The sequence below is a fragment of the Rhyacophila brunnea genome, unplaced genomic scaffold, assembly GCF_057557595.1.
Source record: "Rhyacophila brunnea isolate RB1 unplaced genomic scaffold, BYU_Rbru_1.0 scaffold_16, whole genome shotgun sequence".
In the NCBI taxonomy this organism is placed as follows: Eukaryota; Metazoa; Arthropoda; class Insecta; order Trichoptera; family Rhyacophilidae; genus Rhyacophila; species Rhyacophila brunnea.
Genome location: NW_028232816.1, coordinates 10,446,965 through 10,465,137, shown reverse-complemented (window position 1 = coordinate 10,465,137; position 18,173 = coordinate 10,446,965). Strand labels below are relative to the sequence as shown.

Below are 18,173 nucleotides of genomic sequence, written 5' to 3'. Positions count from 1 at the left end.
AAGTGGAAACAAGATATATTACTTAACATAAAAGGCTTAACAGGACTGTAATTGTTTTGTCGGGTTGCGCGATGTTTGGTTTACCTCCGTTGCCCTTCATCGTCCTCGGTTATCAGCAGTGACACATGCTATAAAATATTAATATTTTTAAAGAGATATATATATATATATATCGATACTGTCATAAGTCTGAAATGGGCGTTTTCGAGTTATGGATGTGGTTGGATTTTTTTTTTTTTTGCTATTTTAATAAAATACTGTCGTATCTCAAACTCAAATAGTGTCAGAGAGAAAGCACTTAATACAGTACACTATTTTCTGCAAACTGTTAAATTGATAATAAAATAGTGTTGTAACTAAGTTACGACAGTATTTTACAAGAAGCTCTCTAAAAAACTAAAACAATACTTTTCAAAAAAATACTGTTGTAACTCTGTTACTATAGGAAGATCTTGAGATACAGCGTAATTTTCTGACTAGTTGCATGGATATTATTGTTCCATAGTATTCAAACAAAAAAACTGGAAACAACAGAGGCAACAATTTTTGTTATCAACTTCAATTAAATGGAAGTAAAATACAAGAAGTATGCAAAAAATACTTTATCAACACATTTGGGGTGAGTGAAAGATACTGCGTGGAAAACAAGAGACTCCTTTCCGGAACGGCAATTCCAGAACAAAGGTCACCATGGCAATCACAAAAAATTGATGATTTAAAAAATGATATAACAGCTCACATTAAGTCTTTCCCAGTGATTGAGTAACTTTATTTGCATGCACAGAGGTCTAGATTGTATTTAGATGGTAAATTAACTATTGCTGAAATGTATCGGTTATACAAAAAACAACAACCTGACAGCAATATGCCATTTGAAGAAGAACACTATTATACGCATCCATATTTAATGACGAATTTGATATTGGCTTCTTTAAGCCTAAAAAAGATTTGTGCGTTGAATGCGACCTATACAATAATTCTTCACCAGAAAAAAAGAACAACTTCAAGAAAAGTATGAGACACATCAACCTGGAAAAAAATAGGCAAGGGGTGAAAAGACCAAAGACGTAGCAGAGTCCCAAACTAATGGCCAAAATAGCGTCATTAATGTAGCTATATATAATTTCCAGGCTGTTTTACCGCTTTCTTGCGGAAATGTGTCAACTTTCTATTATAAACGAAAGTTGGCAATGTACAATCTTATAGTCTATAATATCACTGATAATATTGCAAACTGATACATGTGGGACATGGGAGTCAAGCTGCATGAGTGAAAAATATCACCACATTGAGCATTTTATTTTTTACAGAGACAATTGTGCCGGGTAGAATGAAAATAAATACATTGCTGCAATGTATTTATATGCCATCGGGAATTCACAAAAAAATAAAACGATCTCTCATAAGTTTTTGGTCACCGGGCATACGCAAAATGAAGGCGATATTGTGTCCATTCTACAATTGAGTAGCAGAAGACTAGGGCTCTAAAAAGTGGACCAATATTTGTGCCCAGCCAAATGATTACCATTGTACAAACAAGTAAGAAAACAGGACAACCATACATTGTTAAACCCATGACGACAAATAATTTTCACAACATGAAAAAACTAACAGATGAAAATGGAGAAAAAGTTTTGTGGCAGAAGATTAAAGTTATAAAAGTAGACAGTGACTATCCATACATTATTTTTTTTAAACCAGTTATCATGAAGAATGTAGAAAATTGAATGTTCGTCAAGGGCAAATAGGTAAACCGTTACCAATAGATGGTCTCAATTTATCCAAAGCATATCAAGAGCGGCCAAAAATAACGACAATTAAAAAGGATTTGCTTTCTCTCTGCACTGCTAAGCATTGTGAATTTCATTATGATTTTTTTGCTTCTCTTCCAAGTGATGTTTAAAAATTAAAATCATACCTAAAATTTTTATTTGCCCATTAAATAAAATAATTAAGTATTTTTTTGTTGTTTTGAACTAATAATTGTATTTTTCTTGTTTTTTTTCTATAAATCTTTAAAGATTGTAACATAACCTAATATTTTGAAAACCTTCCCTTACAGTGCTCAACAAATTAGTTGAAATTATTAGAGTGATGGTAGGGAAATTTACTTAGAAAGTATTGAGTTGATTCAAATTTTACCATGAAATTTTCAAATATCCTAATAAAATACTGTCGTAACTCAGAAATATTCAAATATCTCCATTTGTATATGTTTTAGAGAAAAATGATGAATACAGTTGAAAATCGATCATGTTTTTCCATAAAAATGAGTAATAATTCTTGCATTCAGACTTTTCCTGTATTTACAAAGAATATTTGAAACTTCAAATGGCTCTCCTGCAAAATGCCAATTTTTGGATTACTACAGTATCTTACTGGGGGTGCGATATATTGGTAGGTACTTCTATTTTTTTAAATTATTTTAGGACCAGTATTCAATATAAAATACCTAAATACCAGTAATGGTATTTTCATTCAGTATTGCAATCCCTAATCGCATCTAACAATGTGCCCGTCCATCTGATTCTTTGCGCTCTCAAGACAATGACTATATTGGGCAATGCACCACCTTTGGTTTTCTACAATGGCGTTATATGTATTATAAAACTAAAACTAACATAAGTTGATACTATATACTAAACATAGAATGGGTACATATCTGTGGCGAAGGGTGGAGGTAGGCTGTTAAGATCCGCCATAAATAATCCACACTAAGCTTTGTCAGTCATACATATTTGTTTTCATTGAAATAAGGCTACATAGTGTTGGTTAGTTTTTAAAATTCAATTATACCCTGCGAAACTAAGCCATAATAGATAATAGTCAAAAAATATTCGTCTATCTATAAAATCTCTAAAATCATGCAATTAAATCATACATAACTATGAATATTTTATAGATAGAATAGTATTTTTTTATCTATTATATAGTTTGGTTTAGGCAGGGCTAAATGAATTTAAAAAAATGTATCGACAATATGTGTAATATGTATTCTCATTCCCAACGAAAACAAAATAAGTATGAATGAAAAAGTGTGCACAATTTTGTCGTATCGCCTTAAATATACCAAAACTATTATGGTTTGGTTTAGGCAGGGTTCACTTGATTTTTAAAAACTAACGAATAACATCTGTAAATTGTAGTCTTACTTCAATAAAAACAAATATACAGTAAAACCTCGTTAATACGAATTCCATGGGACCGAAAATCGAAAAAAAATTCGAATTACGAAATGTATGGGGGAAAAATATTAAAAAAAAAAATTATTTTCATTAATTTCGTTTCCGATCATAGATGTGCCTACCGAATTGGGTCATAAAATGTCAGGATTATTTTTATTAACTTCATAAAATAAGTAATTTTTGATGTTTTAAAAAAAGTCTGTCACAATTTTCAACAATTGGCTCATGAAATAGTGTACTTTATTACGATTTATTGAATATTTTTAGATGCCAGGACTCTGAAATCATTTCGAATTACGAAATTTGAATTAAAGGTATGGTATTATATGAAAATAATGTTCAAGGGACTTTTTTTTCGGGAAAATTTCGAATTATCAGTGTTCCTACTAACGAGGTTTTACTGTATATGTCTAACAAAGTTTAATGTGCACCATTTATGGCGGATCTTAACAGCCTACCTCCACCCTTTGCTACTGGTACATAAATTATACCTTAAATATAAAGGTAAAACCTAATAAATTTTCTGAACATACTTGGTAGGGTGCCGTTCATACAGGTAAAAAACCATCACCAGCCTGTGATATTATAACCTTACTCTCCCTGCTATAAATATGTGAAGAATAACTGTGAGTGTGTATTACCTTCAAGTAACGTCTCCATCACACACCATAATATGTACAACTACACCTTGTATATCACCACCCTGGACCAAGACAGTAGTATCTTAAAAAAATGCAGTTTTAGGTTAACTGCAATTTTTATTGAGTTCCAAAAGAGCTAGACATATTTAATTTTTTCGGTTAGTATGTACCCTACACCCATGATGGCCGAGTGGCTTAAGCGTCGGCTTATAATGTTGTGTGTCCTAGGATTGAGTCCTGCCTCTGGCAAATACACATATTGGTTTTCAATTTGTGTTTGTAGGTGCAGAGATATGGACCTAGCAGGTTGAGCAAGTGGCTATCATCCATTTCTCGTAAAAACAAAATCTGTTAATACAACCTCCACTCTGTGGAGGCCCATATGATCATCTAAAGGTTGAACACAGTATTAGTAGTAGTAGTATATACTCTACCAGTGTTTCTCGGTGGACTGCAGAGAATTTTAGGTGGTCCGTCAATTTTTTAGCCTCCAAATGCCTATGCTAAAAATTCCAATAAAATCTTCAAAACCCGTGCACCTGTGTTTGTGCATTGTGTATTTGTTCTTATAGCGCCTGTACACTTCCATGGATTTACTGGCAGCAATAGTTCGTATTTTAACAATCGTTCGTGACAATAACTGTTTACACATAAAAGTGCTGACTGTCTCTCATTCTACTGCGCAGGCACAAATCGAAAAAATCCCTACCGCCGCATGAAAATTCAGAAGCTTCCATTTTTTTTTTTATTCATGCATGCAAGCTTGCAACTGCATATTTACCCATACATTTTCTTGTTATGGCCGCAATAATACTTGTACTTACAGGTGTAAACGGCGTATTAAAATAGATAAATGGTTTTATGTGACAAAATCAACCACGATCAGATATTTCTGCATTAGCAGTCCGCAAAACATTTTTCCTACCGCAGGAGTAAAAAGGTTGAGAAACACTAGGCTATACAACTTCCATAATATATTCACCAAAGGCCCATACTACGTTTCTCATCTTACATAAGTGGATGTCACCTGATGATGTCTGCAAAGCTCACTAAACAAATTTCATAATAATAAGTTAAATGTGGTACTATAAATTACCATGCAATTAACGCCACCACCAGAGTGGTTAAAAAGCGATCATACAATAGTATTGTATTTCAAATGACATTTTAAGTAAAGGACCCACAAACATCTCACTCTTAAGCACCCTACGGATGGTGTACGAATTAAAAAGAAATACAGAGAAAGAAGATAGTCATATTCCAGTTAGAGAGGCAGTCAGAGCAAGTAACTATAGTCTGAATCCGGTATCGCTGGTACTGTCAGAGTGCGGCGAGATGTCTCCGAGGTGAGGAGAATGCGGGGCGTTGGGTCAGCTGCTCCTCCCCTTGCCCTCTTTGATGGCGATTACGTAGCGCTGGGCCACCCGTTCCGGGGGAGAGAACCCGTCCGCGTATGACGAGTCTTCGAACAGGACTTCGTACTTGTCTGATCCCAACGACGGGAGTTTGTTGACGACGGCTTTGTAGAAGCAAGTCGTTTGAGGGTATAATGCCATTACTGAAATCAAAAAAGTGTTTTTTTAAACATTTGAGTACCTTGGTATCAAAGTGGGACATGAGCCATCTGCAATAATTTGCAGGAGAGGCGATTTTTCATTTCATATAAATATTGAAACATAATATATATAAAAAAAATACTTGAGTAATGCTTAGAGGTATAGAATCACATTTATTAAGTTAAATCTAAGATATTCATTTTGTAAATATCAAATATAATCGTTCAAAATTGCTTACGTCCGTTTTTGACACATACTTTTGCGTTTGTCCGTGTTTGATACGCAAACGGCCGTACGTGTCCGCTTTTGACAGAAAGTTTAATTTTTTTAAATAAAATTGCAAGGTAGTTCAGATTTCTTTTATTGACAGAATTTAACAATAAATGAAAAGCCTTAAAATTAATAATCATTTATTTTCTGGAGATAGGTAACAATTCGCAGAAAATTTAAATTTTTTTAAAATAAAATTTCAAGGTAGTTCAGATTTCTTTTATTGAAAAGATTTAACAATAAATGGAAAGCCTTAAAACTAATAATCATTCATTTTCTGGAGATAACAATTCGCAGAAAGCTTAATTTTTTTAAATAAAATTTCAAGGTAGTTCAGATTTCTTTTATTGAAAAGATTTAACAATAAATGGAAAGCCTTAAAACTAATAATCATTCATTTTCTGGAGATAACAATTCGCAGAAAGCTTAATTTTTTTAAATAAAATTTCAAGGTAGTTCAGATTTCTTTCATTGAGAAGATTTAACAATAAATGGAATGCCTTAAAATTAATAATTATTCATTTTCTGGAGATAACAATTCGCAGAAAGTTTAATTTTTTTTAAATAAAATTTCAAGATAGTTGAAATTTCTTTTATTGACAGGATTTAACAATAAATGAAAAGCCTTAAAATTAATAATCATTCATTTTCTGGAGATAATAATTCGACTCCCGCAAGTTCCACGTCATCTCCATCAAGTGTATCAATAGCTTCTAAATTATTCACTTCTTCAAAGCATTCACATGCATGAATATCTTCAGTATATTGTTGGCCATCGATTGGCAAATTATTATTTGTTTCAATTATGTTCTTATACCAATGCAGGGTTTCTATATTCTTCCATTCGAGTCCAAAATGTTTCGAAAGTAGAGAATTTACATCGTTTATCTTGTTTTCATTCAGTTTAACGCCTATAGGAATCGGTGCTGGATTTACTGCATCGTATGTTTTATTCTTTTTTAGAATTTGCTTCTCTCTCGCGATGTCACAATTGTAAGGTATTTCACCTCTTACCACAATATTATTCTTTTTCGTTTTGCGGAATAAAATTCTCTTGCATTGAGATATTTTGAAATGTAATTGTGCTGTAGATTTTATGTTTATTTTAGCTTCGTCTTTCCAATTATGAGGACTCCAATCTGTACCAATTATTTTCAATGTTCCGTGTGCTTTAAATACATCATGATATTCTTCAATATGTATTATTGTTTTCTTTTTCTTTAAGTCTCTTTCGATAAGACCAAATACCCGATCTGCTGGAAGGAAAGAATGTCCAGTGACTGGAAAAATTATCTCTAGCTTAGTGATTGATGGAGGAGCATTGTTATGAAGCCATTTGGCACACATCGTTACTATTGTTAAATTTTTATTTTGGCCAGCACACCCATCTGCTACCAACCGAACATTTGTGTATCCGTTCAATACTTTTGATTGTAGTTCATTGAAAATGATTGATGCTACTTCATTTGAAGATTTCCTCCCTTGGTTTTCATTCCATGTATAAATTGACACATTTTGTGGTGACAAATTATTTTTTGACGTTCCTGATACGACTGCTAAATTGAAGCAGTAAAATTGTCTCGAGTAATAGGCGGACTGGTCACTAACTTTTGGCAACACAAGGTTTTTCTGGCAATCGAAGGACATAAGAAAACAATCATCGTTTTTCTTCTTCAAATATTCGAAAAAACAGTTTGCTTTTTTTTTGTGTAGAGTAAGTTTAAATATCAAATCTTTTTTCTCATTTTCATCCTTTTCTAATTTCACTTTTTCTTTTAATTCCAAACATGTGCTACATTCATCAGTGCTTGGAGTTGCAAAACTCATATTAAACCGGGTATTAAACAACATCCGAAAGTATGACATTTTTACTTTGAAGTCATCAGTGACGCTATTATTATACATTGACCATATTTTGGTAATGCTTAGATCTGAATCTAAGTAAATTCTTGTACTTCGGTCTCGTTTATAATGTGACTCGATTCCCTTGAGACATTTGGTGAAATCGATGACAGAATTCATCTTGTTTTCAAAAAGTTTATCCTTTCTTGATCCACCCCTTGTTTCAATGGGTACTAACATGTTATTTTTTTTAAACCGTTGGAAGACTCCGATAACTCTATGTTTTGTTATATTTAATGTTGATAAAAACGTGGCCCTGCATACGGGAAGACAATTCCCAGCAGTGTTTATAATGCTGTAATGAAATGTAGCCATTTTTTGTTTTATAAAAACTTTTTGACGGCGTCTTTTTGGTACGAGAGTCCTACAGTATTTCAAAATAAAAGAATCCTGCTTGTCTTTAGCTGGTGCAGAATAAAACGATTCGTGAAACTTCCTTATGTCTTCCATTGTCAATAATCTGCATTGAAGACCACGACGATGGCCGCATTTAGGAAAGGAAGGCACGCCTTTTGCAGAATATCTGGAAAAAATAATATATTTTAGTGTTTTATTCAACTTAGAAACCACGGTTTGAAAAAACATTTTGTTCTTGAACCACCCTTTCCGTGACCATAGTAATGACATGGAGGTAATAGCGTATGTGTAAATGCGTTAACAATGAAAAATACTCGTAAATAACGAGTGAAAATGCGCAAAGGTTAATATTTAAATATTATTATTCTTATAAAAACATAAAATTATGCTTGAGCACATCATATTTTAACAATAAATCGCATTTAAAAAAGATGCATTGTGATCGAAAAAGTTTTGTAGTAGTATTCTGATAGTACTTACTTTAAAGTCTTTTCTTTGGCCCTTTTCCACTCATTGGGCTTAGCTACACGTTTTCTAGCATTCCTTGAGTCCATTTCAGTTCATTAAATATTATACTTTTTCTTGAAAACTATTATAAATGCACTTATTTTGAAAAAAACTGACAGAGAACCTCTATTTTAGAATAATGTTATCAGAGTGCCGAAATCCCGGCAGCCATGACAGTCTGAGAAGATTCCTGCTCAGTGATTGGCTGGCCCTTACCTGCGCGCGCATATAAGTCAAGTGTCCGTTTTTGATATTATACACGAACTTTAAACACAAAAATCTCCATGAAAACGACCGTTTTTGATACTGTCGAAGGCATTGTTGGAAAGAGCATCAATAACACTACCAGAATCAACAAAAACATGAATTTAGTGGAGTGTGGCTTATGTCCCACTTTGATACCAAGGTACTCATTTATTCAATATAAATATGGAGAGCATATAATGCGAAGAGCCCTAGATCATTGGCAAGGCGGAATAACAATTGGTGCAGAAAATAAACAACTTCCCAGATGATACCACACCAATCACTGCTGATGAAAGAGAACTCACAGAGCTGCTACACCAGGTAGAGGTAGAGCCGCAAATACGGCTACCGTATTAATAGGAATAAGACCAAGTTAATGGTTGTCGATCGGGCTAACCTTCTACCAACAGCAAGTACACTCCAAAACCTCGAAACAGTCGATGAGTTTGTATATCTGGGGTCAACCATCAGTGGAAAGGGTGGATGTGAAGCAAAAATAAGAAGGCGCACACAGATTGCAGAAAATGCGATGACACGTCTTACCACTGTATGGAAGGATCGGGGAATTTCGATTGCCACAAAAATGATGCTTGTGCAAACATTAGTGTTCTCTATATTTTTATTCAGAGTCGAGTCATGGACCTTGAAGGCAAGGGAGCGGAAGGCAATTGATGCCTATGAGATGTGGTGTTGGCGCCGAAAGCTTTGTATTTCTTGGATGGAGCAGAGGACGAACCAGTCAATCATCCAGAGACTGCAGATAAAGGAACGACTCTCGACAATATATCTGGACCGCACAATCTGGAGAGAGCTCCTGGGAAGGCGATGCAGAGGAAGAGCGTCTGCGCACTGGAGCGACCAAGTGAAAGAGCTGACTGGGGGCACCATTAATTCTGCCCAGAGAGAAGCAGAAGAAAGACAGGGATAGAAAGTCTTGGTCGCTCAAAGGATGGCAAAATTAAAAAGTGGTCACGATTCTCAACCATGAGTGTACGACCAAGAAGAAGATATAAAACTCTAAAAAATGAAAAATAATTGGCAGACCGAGGTTTCACTGGGCTGATAACTACGTGCTTTACATTGGAATATATTATTATTTTAAGAGGCCAGGACTTGAGATGATAACGTTGAGGGTATAGTTATCATGCTTACCGACTGATCCTTTGATAAAGAGGGCAGCTTCATCTGTCTGAGGATTGGCCCTCATCAAAGGAAGCGGTACAACTCGTCTCTTCGACAAAACATGCCGATTTTTTTGTTCTTCATCTATATCATCAACCTGTAAATGAACAAATCCTTTTTAATTCATATCGATCGATACACGTACCGTGGTATCAAAATGTGAACGTACCAAAAATTATAATTTCAATTAATTTTATTATTAAATTTCAAATTCAAATTTTATTTATTTTTTACAAATTATTAATTTATACATTTAGAAACAAAGAAATATTACTAAAACAGTATTATACAAAAGTTATTAAACAGTAGAAAAGTGTAAATACAAAAATATATAAATAAGATACAGGGAAGTACACCGAATGAGCTAAGCAGACCCTATTATTAGAAAATAATGCCCACCTATACTCATCTCACGCAGGTGGAATATGAAAATATCTGAAATGATTTGGTTGAACAGAGTTATTGCCATCCCAATTGGCATTACCAATGGCAGGTTAGTTCTGCACCTTGGGAGAACAAACAATTGATGCTCCCGATTTCTAAGATAGTTATCAGGGACACAGGTCAATACTTACCAAGAATGGCAGTTATCATTTTCACCTCGTACAAGTCGGAAATAACATAGTCATTAAAAATTATTAATTCAAGACATTCAGTACATGACATTGAACCAAATACACCTATTGTTCTCCCAATTAGCGATACCAATGCCAGGGTTGTTGAATACATTTTGAGAAGGAAATTGACAATTCCGATTCCTCTGGTATTGCTAACCAAAATGTCACATTTAACAAGTGAAAAGTTTAAATTCGAAATGACAATAATACCTCATATTTGCTCTGAGGGATACTCCATCCAACGACTTCCGCCAGGATCCAGTTCTCTTCTTTATCGGACACTTTGACAAGTGCTGCCACCATATCGCCACTCTGAAATTAAACATTTCTATAAGCGTCCTTCTAGTCATTTGCCATACTGTACAAAAACCTTACACAAATAAATTTCGAAATAAACGTTTTGTCATTAAATTATTCTTATAGGAATCTGGTCGACTTAAAAAAGGCACTCCGCAGCACATGGTCAAACAAGATCCAACGTCGCATTTTCACTTTAGATACAAGATGAAAAGCTACTTGTCTCCTGATTTCTCTTGCTAGCACCCATTCTCAATACTCCATATACGGTTGTTCCAAGACATATTAATGATGGTACTTATACATGAAGATAGTAAAACAAACCTTTGCAATATAGTTGGAATCAGCTGGCATAGCTCCGCACAGGGGTGGCGCCCTCTCTCCTGGGACTCCGACAAACAACGGCAAAGTCTGCGCTGAATTAAGCAACATTTTCATTAGTGCTCCGCACCCAATAGTCTCCTTGTTTCCAGCATTCCGAGCCTGTAAATCAATAAAACGTACTGGTATTACTAAAAGTCACCTATATACAACATTGTGCTACGGGTTCAGAGATATGGATATTAACTGTCAGTGATTCTTAAGAACTTGAGAATTATAACATCTAAATAAAGGTCCAATTGTCTAAATGGAAACAGGTTCTTTATGACCGTTTTCTTCAGATATAAAAGTATGGTCCAATATAAAATCTTTACCAATTTACTAAGTCCAATAAGGAGTAATACAGTCGAACTAGGTTATTACGAGTAAGATGGGACTGACTGAATTTGCTCGTTATAAGCATTACTCGTTATATAACATTTTTCGCGCCACGTTCTATTTAAGCATAGGACATAAAAAATCCGAAAACCATCGTAAAAATCCCCGAAACAAGCATGGGATTCATAAACTACCAAAGAAGTTTTTTATTGTAATGAAATGCTGAGCCGCCGGCGCTGGTAAGTACCTACTGACTTCACAAAGCTTGGATTTTTTACATGCAATTTTAACCATATGCGTGGATACTTTTTCAATGTTGTCGGCGAAAACATCCATTGGGTACTTAGAACTTAACTAGTGTCATAAACGTAATCCGATCCCGGCGGCATCGGTCTAGTTAACTGCCCGGTCCGATTGTATTGCTTAGGGTCAAAAAGGTTGTTTTTAAACGATCGACACATTAACAGTTTTGCTCGGTATACCCGAGAAGTAGCTCATAATAAAAGTGAATAAATGTATGGAGAAAATCATAAACTAAAATGACAATGAATGTTTCCTCATTACATCCGAGATCTCGCTATTTCCGTGATCATAATAAACAAGTTCTACTGTAGTTAACTTTCAAATGAATGATACGTCACCTGAATCCTCCTTTCATTCCTAATTGCCCTGATCTCGTTAATCCTTGACAAGGCGTTTCTCAAGAGTTCATCTTCCTGTTTCGTATCGGCTAAGGCAGTCTTGTATAATCCTTTTAATTTTTGCTGCAAAGAAAAACAGAAGACTCTTCATTATCCTATCATAATATAGTTCACCAATAAATATTCTTTTGGTTTGTTATAGTCATTCGAATCGTAATCGAACTTGGTTGTATATTTGGCTTTGCAGAGGCACTGTAATGCTCAAATTACATTGGCAGTCTGCCACGATTCACGAAGATTCAAGCGAAGATTGCCAAGAACGTACGAAAATATCCGAAGCTACCGCCCGCTTGCAAGGTTAGGTTTGACAGCTGAGTTTTGATGTAAAATTGCGAGGGAAAACTGTGCAGTGTAGCCACCAATCTAACGAAGAAATAGTTTTCGGTCAACCTATATTTTTAATAGTAGTAACACTATGTTTATTTTAAACCAATCAAAAGCAAGGACTAACGCGATTGAATCGTTGCGTGTAATTGCTTATAGTGTAAAGACGTTGGTCACGATGGTCGGCGTGGATCGTTGGATCTGCGCGTCTGCCAATGTAATTAAGCCTTTATAAATTTGGTTTTTTTTAATGTTTTTTTTCATGGCGCTAGATTCAAAACCATGAATGTGTCTATAGAGGTTTGCGTGGGCCTCCCAATTATGTCAACATCATCTGCATAAGACAGCAGTTGCACAGGTCAGCCTTAAGCTTGGTTGGCCAATAGCAAATGACGACAGGTCAAACGAACTATCACAATTGATAACATATCTTTTCTTACTTCATAATAGTGTGCGCCGTTCTCATCAGCTGCCATTTTCTCTTGGGCCCGTATGACATTCTCCATATTCAGTTCAGTGCGATTTCTCTCTGCCTCTATTTCGTACACCAAGCGATGTAAGGACCTCAGACATTCCTGGAACAAAAAATTAACAATGGTTAACATTATATAAAAAATCGGTGATACGCAGGATTACTCCCTCCCATATAAAAACTGCACACTAAAGTATATCAAAGACGTCTGATGAAAATTGGTAAAAATCAACCTTACTGCAATGTAGGTAGAGTTAATTTTTAATTAAATACCATATAATGTATTTTTACAATAAACATCTGTCGGTACAGCTGTAGATGCGTTAGATACATATATTTCATTTTGCCAACCAATTTCATCTGTGGTTAAAGACTCGGGAAGACTACACTCATATTAGCATGCTCGTTTAAGAGGGCCCATTCATTTTCACATAATATATAGCATTCATCTAATATGGCAATGTCAAAAAAAAATTTCTATATTAAAAAAAACTAAATAATGAATGGAATTTGAACACACATCTTTCACTTAAGAGTGTACTTCAGTGAAACGGCAAATAATTTTCAACAGTAGGTGCGACGAAATTTCTCACTAGTCGTCAATCGGAGACGGACAGTCGAGGTATCCGCATGTCGATTTGTTTTGTCATGGCGTCGGATGAAAATATTCTTAAATCGTGTAAAGATGACTAAAAAACTTTACATATGTACTTAAAAAAGAAAACATGTCAATGAATATACTCTTATTATTAGTAATATAACAATAAACATAGCATTAAATGGACGCATGTTGGATTTTTATGACAAATTATATTTCGTTCGGCACGCGTCATTTGCACAATCCGTGCATCGCCTAGCCACGATCTTTTTGACCATGCCTCAACTGAAGTATGGTCTTAATGGGTGACTGCTCTTAACCAATTAAGCTACTATTATTACTATCAATGATTTAACAGCCTGTTGTCGGTCCCGGCCGCCTCTAAAGATGTTCTCCACCATCTCCTCTCCCTTGCTCTAGAATGGCAGTCCTATGTGCAGCCACCGGAGTTGTGATCTCTCGGATGATAAGAGCTTTGACATTGATGTTTTAGTCATCCTTTCTGTATGGACCCAGCAGAGTCTTTGGATCTTTATAGAATTTACGATATTCAGCTCATCGCAAACAACAGCGTAAGCCAGCGTTGCTATACTCAATTTTCATTGATTGATCCGAGGATATTTCTAAATAACCTGTGCTTAAACAAAATCAGTTTCTGACAAACAGTGGAACACAGGGTCAATGTCCCCCTTACAAATAATGGTTCTTATCGGTTTAACAGAAGCCAGCGACAAACAAATTTTGAAAATAGCCGATATATCTACCGGATTATTTGTTAGGTTAGGTTAGGTTTTCATTCTTGAATTATTTCATGAATTTTGCCAAAATCGGCTATGAAAATTAGCGCGGTTCCCGCCTGGCTTCCCATAAACCGACTTGTACCCAAATAATTCCTAATAACGCTGATTGGAGTATCTATGATACTTATTATAGTACCTATAATAATAAAAACACGGCATCGAAATATAGATACATATACCGCTGAATCAACGAAATAATGAAGTTCTGTGTAAGTAAGTGGATTGATCCAAGCTGAAGATAATACGGTAATTGTGCCGCAGAGGTGGCCATGAGCTTTTATAAATTTATTTTAAGAGAACGGTTTATTCCAGGTAGACAATTATAATAAATACCTTTTTCGGTACTGTTCGGTTATACGGAATACAGCGGAAAAGGCATTTTGAAAATAGCCGATAAACTGGATTATTTGTAGTTTGGGTTAGTTTAGGTTAGGTTAGGTTGGGTTAGGTTTGGTTAGGTTAACCTAACAAATAATCCAGTTTGTCGGCTATTTTCAAAATGCGTTTTCCGCTGTATTCCGTATAACCGAACAGTACCCCTTTTTCTGTCGAAGCATCGGCTTTTCGATCCAATAATCATAAATTGAAAATTTGAAATTTTCATACATTTTGGTGCACCATTATCACAAACTAAGATTATATGAGGCGTCTAATTCCAAAAAGCGATAAGTCCACATTTGGTCAAAATCGAGAAAAAAATTCGCAGGTATTCTTTGTATAATTTTACACAATACGTATTGATTTATAAATTCCAAAATGCGACATAACCCTATGAAAAAAAATATTTTAAGTCTCGATTTATTATTACAAAAAGCGCCAAGTCCGAGTTTCATATTATTTAAAGCTTGGTTGATTTCGCGCGTGTTTAAGTCAACCAGTAAGGGAACGTTCAATATTGAAAAGGGTGTCTCCCATGCTGCAGCATCTGGTAAACTTATGACAGTGCCACGGAAATATGTGCCTTATGCGGGATAAATTATAAAGTGAAGTACAAGTAGCGCTAAGTCCAATTTTATTTTGCCTATATTTATTACATTTAAGAGTTTATCGGCTGAAACAAATTGACATTGGGTTCTAATTTCGATATAGAATACAACGGGAGAAAAAATCTCACGTTAAAACAAATAATTGAAGCTTGAAACATAAAAACGTTGTTTCCCGAAAATATTGAATTGTGGACTTGTCGCTTTTTGTAATTAGACGCCTCATATGAGGTATTATTAGGTTGGGGTATGTTAGATTAGGTTTGGTCTAAAAAGAAAGTTGTAAAATCTCATGGCTACCTCTGCGACACATTTACCGATAATACTTTTGAAATTTTCATTCTAAACTTTTAGGTTAGGATAAAGCACTTTTTAAAACAAATAATTCTGTAATATATATAACAAAGATACCCAGCTAATATTTTTGAAATTATTCATTAGCTATTACGACATAAAAGCAAGAAAGATGTGTTCGAAATTCATAAACAATAGTGATGTGTTGACAGTTTTGGGGGTTGTTAACCATTACTGTTTTTAGTATTTAGAACTACACGATGATATTGTAGCTTAAATGTGAATTAATAATACCTGCACTTGTTGAGCAGCTAAGTCCGCAGTGAGCGGCATTTTTAGTCCGTTTTTTATTTGATATTTAGCTGACTGATAATTCTTTCACCAGTAAAACAACATGGACCCAGCTGACCAATACGAAGATTGACACCAACTGAAAAATAGAGATATCCAATGAAAATATCCTAAAAACTAATGTATTATTGATAAGTATGATATTGCTAAATACTTACAATGTCATATATTGACATTTGATGGACTTTTTTCCTAAATAAGCAACACAAACTGATGGAATGACAGTTTATTTACCCATAGACCACAGACAATTTTAGGCCAAGCAAAGAGATCAGTGCTGCCATAAACAGCCAACAAATTAATTTATTTGGTGACCATCTGCGAAGAGCGTTGGTGTCTATGATTATATTATTTTGGCCATTCCGTATAATGACATACCTATGAGCGAATATAATAATATTAATAATATTTCAAAAAAGTCTATTATGACAGAAGCGTGGGTATAGAATGTATGACATCTGTATTTGCCAATTTCAAATGTGCTTAGACACAATGCCGTAAATATATTATTTTGTCACTTATTATTTTACATTGACAAATACTACCAACATGACGTTTGGATTTGACAATCTTTATGGTTGGAATGGGTTAGTACGTCTTTGTAAACATAAAACCATAGACTAATTTATTTTAATATACTTTACGACTAACGTCAGTAACAGTGTTGCCAACCATACTATAATTATAGTACTTGTACTATAATTTTCGTCTGCGTACTATGTACGATATAAAACAGGTATAGTACGCCCAAAATACTATAATTTTGAAAAATTCGAAAAACATTGTCAATAGATGAAAAATATCGCTAAAGTAATCTGCGATAACTTAAAAAAAGGTGAAGTGAATAACTTTACATTTTGAAATTTGTCTAAAAAAACGAAACGTTAATAATTACCCAACCATTTTTGCCATGTTAACTGAAATTTCAGTAGATCTACTGATATTTTCTGATGATTTTTTATGAAATCTATTGATATATCTGCGTTCCATAAAATTTGTAAGTAAAGTGAAGTATATGAAGTCCTTGTTAATTATTTTTGAACACAATAATTAGTGTAAAAAAACGAAACGTTAATAATTACCCTCCGCGGAATTTTTGGTTTAAAAGAACGAGCTGTCTGTGAATAAATTTACTGACTGTGACCCACCGCGGAAATCTCGTCAAAAAAAACGAAACATTAATTACTTCTTTACGCCGATTTTTTTAGAAAACGCACAAAAGTATTGGTCATTCAACGTGTACTATATTTTTTGCCAAAATACTATAATTTTGGAGGCTCTGTACTATAATTCCACTTTGAAAATATGGCAACACTGGTCCGAAAAACAACAAAAGTAATAATATTAGGCATATCAGTTGGCTTTCCAGTGAGATTTAAAATTATATTAACTTATTAACTATTTTGTTCCTGTCCACGTCGTATTATAATGACGGCAAATGGAGTTGCTGCAGCGGCAATCGCGGCCTATTATTGTCGTAAGAAAATAATATAAGACGCAGACGTGAGACGAGTTTGGGTGTTTGAATGGATTGCGAGACGGACTCACTGATGATTTGACTCAGTGCTGCCATATTTTGAAAGTGGAATTATAGTACAGAGCCTCCAAAATTATAGTATTTGGAGATAAAATATAGTACGCGTTGTCATCTGTTGAAAATGAAAATTTTCCCAATTTTTCATAGTCGCCTCGTTTTTATTAGGAAAAATATTTCGTCGCGGGCCGCAGGTTCCAAAATTTTCATGGTCGGCTTGTTTTTTTTAGGAAAAATATTTCGTCGCGGGCCGCAGGTTCCCAAATTTTCATGGTCGGCTCGTTTTTTTTGGGTAAAATATTTCGCCGCGGGCCGCAGATTTCCAAATTTTCGAAGACCACTCGATTGCGAAATGGCAAATGCAGAATTATAGTACTTTTACATAAAATTATAGTACGATTTTCAAAATTATAGTATTTTGGGCGTACTATACCTATTTTATATCGTACATAGTACGCGGACCAAAATTATAGTACAAATACTATAATTATAGTACGGTTGGCAACTCTGATTTGACTGTATGACAGCGGTAAAAATGTCAAATATAGTTCGTTTTTTTGCCGGCAGGTTCGCCACTATCGCTCTACTGCGCAGACGCAGATCAAAAATAATCTTAAGGTCCACCTACATTGAGGTGCATGTCGCGGACTATCACGT

At 34.6% G+C, this 18,173-nt stretch overlaps 1 protein-coding gene and 1 long non-coding RNA gene across 4 annotated transcripts; both read right to left on the bottom strand.

Moving 5' to 3' along the window:
- Window positions 1–240: 240 nt before the first annotated feature.
- Window positions 241–16,246, bottom strand: Sgf29 (SAGA-associated factor 29). 3 transcript variants are annotated; one of them, XR_015070215.1, is made up of 9 exons: window positions 16,141–16,246; window positions 15,926–16,061; window positions 12,925–13,059; window positions 12,101–12,223; window positions 11,085–11,243; window positions 10,674–10,775; window positions 9,817–9,943; window positions 3,666–5,384; window positions 241–2,685 (listed from the first exon to the last, which is right to left on the bottom strand). XR_015070215.1 is itself a non-coding variant. In XM_085943638.1 (8 exons), exons 2-8 carry the CDS (start codon window positions 15,962–15,964, stop codon window positions 5,197–5,199), a joined length of 873 nt encoding a protein of 290 aa, XP_085799764.1. In that variant the 5' UTR covers window positions 15,965–16,061; window positions 16,141–16,246; the 3' UTR covers window positions 3,368–5,196. The 3 variants fall into 3 exon arrangements, 1 of the variants encoding a protein (XP_085799764.1); XR_015070216.1 differs by having other exon boundaries at window positions 4,279–5,384; XM_085943638.1 differs by lacking the exon at window positions 241–2,685 and having other exon boundaries at window positions 3,368–5,384.
- Window positions 6,231–8,570, bottom strand: LOC147074344 (uncharacterized). Its single transcript, XR_015070217.1, has 2 exons — window positions 8,392–8,570; window positions 6,231–8,077 (listed from the first exon to the last, which is right to left on the bottom strand). It is a non-coding gene; the product is annotated as an uncharacterized LOC147074344 (long non-coding RNA).
- Window positions 16,247–18,173: the final 1,927 nt, after the last annotated feature.